Genomic DNA, 9,985 nt, shown 5'->3' with positions numbered 1-9,985 from the left:
CTTTATAGATAATTTGAAAAGCACTGTTCATGGATATTGTCTTATATAGGACAGATCATTTTGTCTTATATAGTAAGATCATTCCTGAGTGTGTTCCGTATTATTATAACATTACACATACTCATCAATTGGCTTGCTTTACAAGGAAGCTTTATAAAAGATTTTTTGAACCAAAAGAATAATGACTTTTTAAAAAAAATAATTCTTTTATCCATTCATCCATTCATTAAGTTTTTTATTCAACAAATATTTATTGTTTGCTTACCATGTGTCTGGTGAATAAGGAGGCCCCATCCCATAAGGCAGGGATCGTATTGCAATATTTCGTGTACAGGTTTGCAGTGTGTGTCGTACAGGCTGCACTGGGCACTGAGCAGGAGCACTTGGCTTGCAGGGGGGTCAAAGGAGGCTCTAATCCTAAAATTAAATACTTGTCAAAAAGCAAATAATTCACAAACGTTGGTAAAAATACCCGAGCCACTGCTTACAGATTGTGACGCCGATATTGTTTTGGTTCACATACTGCGCTTACTCTGTGCAGTTTGCTGTTGTCTCTGTGTATGTGTGTGTGCGCGCACGCCCTCGTGCGCGTGCAGGGGCTGTGTCTGTGGATAAAGCAGACTGCCCAAACGGGGCTTCTGGTGGAGCGCAAGGAAACTGATAAACCGATAGGAATCCTTCTGATGACGAAGCAGGGTGTTGTGGTTAAGTGTGAGCGTGTGGGGGCGAATGGGTTGCAGAGGAGGGGACACCTCACCAAGGAGGGGACACCTGAGCTGAGACAATGAGAGTGTGAGACGGGGACGCAGGCGGCGAGGGCCCAGGCTTTGGGGCAGCAGAACCGCAAGTTTGGAGCCTGAGCGCGAGGTAAAGGGTGGAAAGAGCTCGAAGCCTAGTGGTCCAAATCACCAAGGAGGTGGGAGCTGGACTCAGAGGCCCCGCCCACCACGCGCGGCCCCGCCCACCAGCACGCGGCCCCGCCCGCCACGCGCGGCCCCGCCCACCGCGTGCGTCCATCTGCGCGAGGACCCCTGGCGTCCTCACCGACGGTTCCTCCCGCGCCGCGGGGCTCCGCAGCGCCCCCCATCCCTAAGGACTGCTTGTGTGCCCCAGGTATTGGCTTCAGGGTTCTTTTTTCTCCTAACCGCGAGTTCCTGGGTCTCTTTGGGAGGCTTCCTCTCAGGCTGCTGGGTCAGTTGGCCCCGTCAGCAGTGCCAGGGGGCCGACAACCTCCCTCAGGGCCCCGTGCCCCTCACCAACGCCCCTCACCCGGAGCGTTTGCTCGGGGCCGGCGCCTCCCTGCTTGGCCCGTGCCCTTGCCTGACCTCCGGGGAGCACGTCCTGAGACAGTGGTTTGCTTCTAGGGAAAGACGTGAACCGCCCTTCCTCCCCCCCCCCCCCATTTTGAATTATAACCGTTGGTGGTGTGTAATCATTTTTGTTAATTAAAGTTGGGATTAAATTAAATATTTTATAGCATTCCCAACTTCTGGAAGGGTTTTTTTATTTTCCAGAACAGTTTACGTTTTAAAAGCCATCGAGTGGAAAGGATTTATTGTTTTTATCCTGAAGGCAATTGCCTTTTTTCGTCTGATGCTGGTGAATTTGTTTACTGTTTAATTAAGTGAAACAATTCCAGAGAGTCATCTGTTTTCACTCTTCCAGCTCACAGAGTAGAAGCTAATCTTAAACTGATAAAACTATCAGATGATTATTTCCTGTTCACACACCGGGTCTGTAAAATTGCAGAGATTAAACAAGGGAAGAAGACAGGCATTTAGCAGGGTTTGATTGTGGTGGATGCGATCAGAAACTTCATTTACACACATTTTCACGTGTTAATCACATGGCTTTCACTTGTTTTTAAAACAGGCTCTGGCTGTGGTTTGAGCAGAATTTGAAGCCAACAGGCCAGTGTGCCTATGTGAAATTTCCCCTCTGGCCTTGAGGGAAAAGTAGATTTAAATTGTATTTATTTTGAATGGATTTCCTTGTATTGTATAACTTTGGGGGTATTTTAATATCAATATATAAAGAGTGCTTGGGTCTTTTGCTTTTGAAAAATTATGTGCAGATCATTCATTTTCCTCCCTCCCTCCCTCCGTTCCTTCCTTTTTTCTCTCTTTTAAACAGATGCTAAATCAAATCTCTATCTGAATAGCTCACAAAACATGGTTTACAGTTCCTAAGTGGGTTTTTCTTTGCTTGTAGTAGAATCATACCTAGGATAGCCTCTCTTACCTTTGTTAGTTTTTGGTCTGAGATTGGACGTGGTACGCATTCAAGTAAGTATTTGTTAAAAGAATTGTGTTAGGTCCTGGGCACAATCCTCAAATATTGATATATTGTGCTTTTCTTGCTGTGCATCTTGGATGAGAGCCTTGGTCCCCAGCTCTTAATTCCAGCTCAACTATTTCTCACAAATATGACAACTATATTGGGAAAATCATTTAAAAATACTTAAAGTCTTCATTCATTTCACAAAATTAAATTTTACTAGATTCTGTTGCAGTAAAACACCCATTGGCACATTCCTTTTGCCTCTAAATACCTCTGAAACACTTGGATTTTGACCATCAATTTCATAATACATTGAGGCATACAATTAAAAGACAACAGTGCATGCTTTTTCATGCCTGAAAAATACTCTGAAGTCAAGCAGTGGCCTTGAAGCACAGTTGGAAAATGTTACATCCAGTGAAGAATTAAACCAATAGTATATTTCATTTTGTGTCTGCTGTGTAATTGAACTCATGGGTATCTTCACCTTTCTTCCTGTTTTTATTCTGGAAACCAAAACAATTGAATCTGAAATTGATTAGGGGAAAAGGGTAAACGAATAAATTGTTCTTCATTGGTGAACTCATACTTATCTTTTGAGTAGGATTGGGAAATAATATTCAGATTTATCCTGGAAAGGGTGACCATGATCACTACAAAGCTTGATTCAGAAGAGTGTAATGCCTATTGGATTTTACTCTCAAACTGGCCAGTCTCACTGGATTGTTAAAAAACAAAATTCAACTTAGTACATTTTTAAAGATGTTATCAGCAACTCATGAACTGGGCAACGCTCAATCCAGTAGATAAAAAGAAGTCCCGAGGAACTGGACAAGATGAAAGGCTTACAGGCAGAAGGGAGCAGGAGGGAGGCAGTGACACTAGTGAAAAAGCAGATTGTTTGTTGCTAGGTTACTTTTCCTAAAGAGGAGGGCACGGCTTTATCGGGCAGCTTACCTAACTAATGCTGATCAGGCGATTCCTGATTGGCTAGTTTAAGTTTCCATTTCTGGCAGAGCTGAAACTGTGATGAAATTAAGTTTGATGACCCAGGGATTAGCATAAGCAACTCCATTTTGAGCCTGTTGTCTTGTTTTTAACAGGTGGTTGAGTGAGTTCAGGGGCTGTGCGGGACTGACCCAATTCCTGCAGAAGAGATTATGACCAGAGATGACCCACATGGGGATTCAGGTGGCAGCTCGAAAGCGTTAGGAATTCTGGAAACCCAAGGACATTTTGTGGATTGCCCTTGACACTGTAATGCTTATTTGCAAGTGGGTGGAGCTTTCTCTGGGATTTTTAGGGGCAGGAGGCCTGATGAGAGAGGAACTCGCTGAGCTAGCAGCGTTCTGTTACGGAAACTTGTCAAGAAAGACAAGCGAGATGGCATAAAAGCATCCGTTGAGCTTCAAGTATTTGCTCATAGGCATATATTTTGGAAACCCCAAATAGAGGCACTTTTCCTGATGAGCAGACCAATACTTGTTGGGACAATGGGTTAGAATATTTGAAACCAAGAATGACTCAGAAAATACAGGCTCATGCACTACTGTAATTATAAACTATGCCCCAAGTGTATCCAAAGGCCTTTGAATGGTGAATAGTAAATGTTCTTCATATTATATTGTTTTAGAGATAATTGTTCATGCATATTTAAGTAAGTGTCATAAGTCAATTTTGCCTGCATTAATTGAGAATATTTTGGAGTGCACAACCCAACTGAAGTTTTTCCTTCTAGTTTACTTTGAAAGGAATGTGATGCTAATTCTGGGGCATTGATGGTTTACAATGCCTGATCAAGACAAAAAAGTGAAGAACACAGAGAAATCAGCCGATAAGAAACAAGGAATCACCACCAGGTAACTCCATACTAAGTCTTTGCTAGGTATTAATTTGGGCAGTGGCCAGCAACCTAGATCTAATGGCTTTTTGAGAAATAGAATAGACCTTTGACAGCTACCACCCTGGGTTACGTTTGGGTTCTAAAATGTTTGATCATTTTTAGAATTCTAAGGAAATGTTTAGCTTGGATACTCCGAGTGGCAGGGCTACTGTGTGTAACATGACTAGTTCACCCGGAGTCTTCTGTTGGTTGACGTTCTGTTATTCTCTCTCCTAGGGACTATTCAGATCTAAAAAGACTTCGGTGCCTTTTGAACGTTCAATCAAGCAAACAACAGGTAGTGTTTTCAAAGAATGTGCTTGCTTTACCAACAGAGAAATCATATGTTTTCAGAGGGACCCATTTAGCATCTTTATGAACCACATGCCTGTTTTTCTTTGTCCTTTCACATGTTTTGTCTTTCTTCATCCAGCCGTTTCTCTCATAGCTGGTTCATATTCTCCCCAAAGTCTGCATCCACAGCCTTTCCATTCTTTTCCTCTCAGGCCTGGGCCCTGCTTTAGTCTATGCTCGGCACCACGTGTCCTAACTTAGCAAAGCTCTTCAGTGTGGAAGCAGCGTACTCTCCTGTTGCTTGCCGGATGTTTGACTCCGCAGAGCTTTGGGGAATTTGATTTCTCCCAAACATGTTCACATTTCCCTCCTTTTCCCTTCCTACCTCTCATGCTGCTCATTTTTAACCACTTAAAAATGTAAAAGCTATTATTAGTTTCTGAGCCCTATAATAACAGGCGGAGGCCGTATTTGGCCCATGGACTTTAGTGTAACCACTTGGTTTACGGACTGAGATAAGGGTTGAGATTCATTATTTTTCCGTGTGGATATACATTTTCTTCCAGCACCATTGGTTGAAAAGACTATTTTGCCCTTCTTTGTGCTACTTTTAGTGTTTAATCTAGGGATTATGGTATGCACCTGTAATTTATAGTTTATCTGCAGAAATGTTCTGCTAACTGTAGGTTTTCCATAAATGCCCTTTATTAAGAAATTTAGACTACCAGATGTCAAGAGTGATTATAAAGCTATAGTAAGTTAATAAATGAATATAGTAAATAAGTAAATAATGTTATTTGTGCAAGAACTAACAAAACAGACCAATGTGATGGATTAGAGAGCCAAGGAAACAGACCCATGCGTGTGCAAGGACGGCTTTATGGCAAAAATGATATTTTGCAGTGGTGAGAAAAGTACTCTTCTTCAACAAGTAACACTGGGTCAATGGAATAACCATACGGAAAACCACAAGCTGACCTCTTCCTCATGTCATATATAGAAAATTAATTCCAGTTGGATTACGGATCTTAATGTAATAGTTTCAAATAAAAAGAATTGAGAAGATAATGTACGAAAACATGGTCATTTCGAAACAGGCAAAGATTTCCTAAACCAGACCCCAGAATACAAAAAGCAAGCCAAGCAGGGGCGAAAATTGGAATGATTTTGGATTAGGAATTTCTGCTTATCAAAAGATAACCATTAAGAGAGTGAAAAAGTAACCCACAGAGTGTGTGTATGTGTTCATGTGTGTGAGTGTGTGTGCCAGCTGAAAGTCTCACATACCGCTGGTGGGAGTGTAAGTAGGAAACCTCAAAGAATCCGAAATGGTTGACATAACTCTTATTCTGGTCTTTTTTCAGTCACTCCCCTTTAACACCCTCTCAGGTGGGGTTATACTTTATGAAAACCAAGCTGAGTGTCTATTTAGAAAACAGACTAGAGAAGAAGGGAATTAAACACAGAATGACTGCAGGACTGTCAGGAAATAAAAAAGCAATATATGGACATATGTTAACGTGCCTTAGTGTGGGTGACAGTTCCTTCCCGATCACTGATTTCAGTGACGATTGTTGCTAAGGATTCTGATTTTATTTTTAAGGCTGGTGGCGACAGATGGTCCTAACAGCGTTCCGCATTGGCTGGCTGCCCTCTGGGTGTGGCATGGTCTGAGTTAGTGACACTCAGTGTGAGGAGTTTACTATAAATATGCTGAAACTATATAGTTTTGCTAGAGGATATTTCACTATACCTGAGACTAAGGTCTGATATTCAATCCCAGTTTTAGAATCTTGAACTGTATAAAGGAATCTCAGAAACCTTGAAACAAAACTTACTACAACCCAGATTATTTTCTGACCTGCGACTACCAGAACGCTGAAGTCCCAAACCCACCCATTCCTCCTGATGAGGGGAGAAGGGGTAACTCCTTTATTTGGTGGTTCCTGGGATCTGTGAGGAGATCCCAATTGCTACAGCACCACTCCTGATACTTGCTGCAAATTATATCTCACTAGAAATAGGAGAAGAGTGAGTTTGGGCTATTTATATAATAGCATTGTTATTTTTTTTAAAATAGAGGTAGAGTGGTACCGCTGCTTGAATTTATCTCTATAATCGTTTCTTGTTGGCTTAGCTTCTGTAAGACTTTGGAGAGTCAAGAGAGGCCATCCATGGAAGTTTGCGGAATAACACAGAACTGCTAATAATAATCAAAACAACAGACAATTACTTAGTGTGGTCTGTTAGTAAATGGCAGGGGTGGGATTTGAACCCTGGAAGCCTGGCTCTAGAATCTACTTAAAGTAAATTTGTTGATGAGCTCATGTGGTAATACAGCCTTGCTGGCTTTTGTTATATCCACTGAACTTACCAGAGAAATACAGTATTAAAAAAAATTTTTTTATTGAACTATAGTTATTTTATGCTACAGTATTCTGTTAGTTTCAATTGTACAATATAGTGATTCAATCTTTTTTAAGATTATACTCCATTTACAGTTATTTTAAAATATTGGCTGTATTTTCGGTGCTGTACAATATATCCTTGTAGCTTATTTAATTCATGCGTAGTAGTTTGTACCCTTAATTCCCTACCTGTAAATCATCCCTACCCTCTTCCTTCTCCCCACTGGTAACCATCAGTTTGTTCTCTGTATCTGTGAGTCTGTTTCTGTTTTGTTATATTCATTTGTTTGTCTATTTTTTAGATTCCACATGTACAGTGAATAAGATACAGGATTTGTCTTTCTCTGTCTGACTTATTTCACTAAGCATAATATTCTCTAGGTTCATCTGTGTTGTTGCAAGTAGTAAAGTTTTATTCTCTTTTATGTCTAAGTAAATTTTATTGTGTGTATGTGTGTATATATATATATGTGTGTGTGTGTGTATATATATATATATATATATAAACATTAATCTGTTAATGGACCCCTAGGTTACTTCCATATCTTGGCTATTGTAAATAATACTGCTATGAACATTGGAGTTCATGTAACTTTTCATATTAGTGTTTTGTTTTCTTTGGATATAGACTCAGGTGGAATTTCTAGATCCTATGGTGGTTCTGTTTTTAGTTTTTTGGAGAACCTCCATGCTATTTTCCACATAGGCTACACCAGTTAAAATTTGCACCAACATCATTCCCTTTTCTCCACATCCTTGCCAACGTTTGTTATTTGTTGTCTTTTTGATGATGACCGTTCTGACAGATAGGAGGTGATACATCTCATTGTAGTTTTGGTTTGCATTTCCCTGATTATTAGTGAGGTTGAGCATCTTTTCATGTGCCTGTTGGAGATCTGTATGTCTTCTTTAGAAAAATGTCTATTCAGATTGTCTGCCCATTTTTTAATCAGGTTGTTTTTTTTGATACTGAGTTTATGAGCTGATTATATATTTTGGATATTAATCCCTTATTGGTCAAATCATTTGAGAATATATTCTCCCACTCAGTAGGTTGTCTTTTTGTTATGTTGATGGTTTCCTTTGCTGTGCAAATGCTTTTAAGTTTAGTTAGGCCCCGTTTGTTTATTTTTTCTTTTGTTTCCTATGCTTTGGGAGACAGATCCAAGAAAATATTGCTGCAATTTATGTCAGAATGTTTTCTTCTAGGAGTTTTATGGTTTCTGGTCTTATATTTAGGTCTTCGACTCATTTTGAGTTTATTTTTGTATATGGTGTGAGAAAATCTTCTAATTTCATTATTTTACATGTACCTGTTTAGTTTTCTCAGCACCACTTATTGGAGAGACTGTCTTTTCCCCATTGTATATTCTCACCTCCTTTGTCATAGATTAATGCCCATAAGTATGTAGGTTTTTTGGAGGGCTCTCTGTTCTAGCCCATTGATCTGTGTGTCTTTTTTGGTGCTAGTACCATGCTGTTTTGAATACTTGTAGCTTTGTAGTATAGTCTCAAATCAGGAAACATGATGCCTCCAACTTGGTTCTTTTTCTTCAAGATTGCTTTGGCTCTTTGGAATCTTTTGTGGTTCCATACAAATTTTAGGATTATTTTTCTGATTCTATGGAAGATATCATGGAAATTTTGATAGGCCTTCCATTAAATCTGTAGATTGAGTATTATGGACATTTTAATACTAATTCTTCCAGTCACGAACACAGGATATGTTTTCATTTGTTTGTGTCATCTTCAGTTTCCTTCCTCAATGCCTTATAGTTTTCAGAGTATAGGTTTTCACCTCAGTTGTTTATTATTAGGTATTTATTCTTTTTGATGCTGTTGTAATTGGGATTTTTTTTTTTTTGCTTTCTCTTTCTGATAGTTCCTTCTTCTTGTATAGAAAAGCAACAGATTTTTGTGTATTAGTCTTGTATCTTGCAACTTTATTGAATTCATATATTAGTTCTAATAATTTTCTGGTGGCAACTTTAGGATTTTATTAATATACTATCTTGTCATCTGCAGAAAGTGATAGTTTTTCTTCTTCCCTTTGAATTTGGATGCCTTTTATTGCTTTTTCTTGTCTGATTGCTGTGGCTAGGAATTCTAATACTATGTCAAACAGAAGTGAAGAGAGTGGGCATCCTTGTCTTGTTCCTGATTTTAGAGCTTTCAGCTTTTCACCACTGGAGTATGATGTTAGGTGTGGATTTGTCATATATAACCTTTATCATGTTGAGATATGTTCCCTACCAACTTTGATGAGGGTTTTTATCGTGAATAGATGTTGAATTTTGTCAAGTGCTTTTTTGAGTCTATGGAGATAATCATGTGATTTTTATCCTTCCTTTTGTTAATGAGGTGTATCACATTGGTTGACTTGTGGATATTGTACCATCCTTGTGACCCTGAAATAAATCCAACTTGATCATAATGTATGGCCATTATAATATATTGAATTTGGTTTACTACTATTTTGTTGAGAATTTTTGAATCTATATTCACCAGAGATATTGGCCTATAATTTTCTTTTTTTTTTTTTGTAGCGTCTTTGTCTGATTTTGGTATCAGCATAATGGTGGTCTTATAGAATGAATTTGGGAGTGTCCTTTCTCTTCAGTCTTTGGGAGGAGACTGAGGAGAATAGACATTAGCTTTTCCCTATATGTTTGGTAGAATTCCCCTGTGAACCCATTTGGTCCTGGATTTTCGTTAGCTGGGAGTTTTTTAAATTACTAATTCAATTTCATTGTTAGTGATCAGTATGTTCAGATTGGCTATTTCTTTCTCATTCAGTCTTGGAAGGTCATATGTTTCTAGAAATTTATCCGTTGCTTCCAGGTTTTCCAATTTCTTGGCGTATAACTTAGTATTCTCTTAGGATTTTTTGTATCTCTTTGATAATGATTGTTACTTCTGCTCTTTCATTTTGTATTTTCTTTATTTGGGTCCTCTCTCATTTTTCTTAATAAGCCTAGCTAAAGGTTGATTAAGTTGTTTGAGTTTTTTGTTTCTTAAAGTAGGCCTGTATCACTATAAACTTCCGTCTTCAAACTGCGTTTCCTATGTCCTGTAGACTCTGGCAGATTGTGTTTTTATTTTCATTTGTCTTGAGGTATTT

At 39.1% G+C, this 9,985-nt stretch overlaps 1 protein-coding gene across 2 annotated transcripts in view; it reads left to right on the top strand.

Moving 5' to 3' along the window:
* The first annotated feature begins 1,010 nt into the window (after window positions 1-1,010).
* The window catches only part of NEK10 (NIMA related kinase 10), a 162,462-nt gene continuing 153,487 nt past the window's right edge, over window positions 1,011-9,985 (top strand). For both annotated transcript variants that reach the window (XM_072940891.1, XM_006200747.4), the window contains exons 1-3: window positions 1,011-1,113; window positions 4,019-4,139; window positions 4,400-4,460. In XM_072940891.1, the coding sequence (XP_072796992.1) occupies window positions 4,069-4,139; window positions 4,400-4,460 (132 nt within the window). In that variant the 5' untranslated portion in view covers window positions 1,011-1,113; window positions 4,019-4,068. The remainder of the gene's footprint in view (window positions 1,114-4,018; window positions 4,140-4,399; window positions 4,461-9,985) is intronic.

This window comes from Vicugna pacos, chromosome 17 (assembly GCF_048564905.1).
Source record: "Vicugna pacos chromosome 17, VicPac4, whole genome shotgun sequence".
Lineage (NCBI taxonomy): Eukaryota > Metazoa > Chordata > Mammalia > Artiodactyla > Camelidae > Vicugna > Vicugna pacos.
Note: the sequence above shows the minus strand (reverse complement) of the source record. Positions and strands in the feature narration are given on the sequence as shown.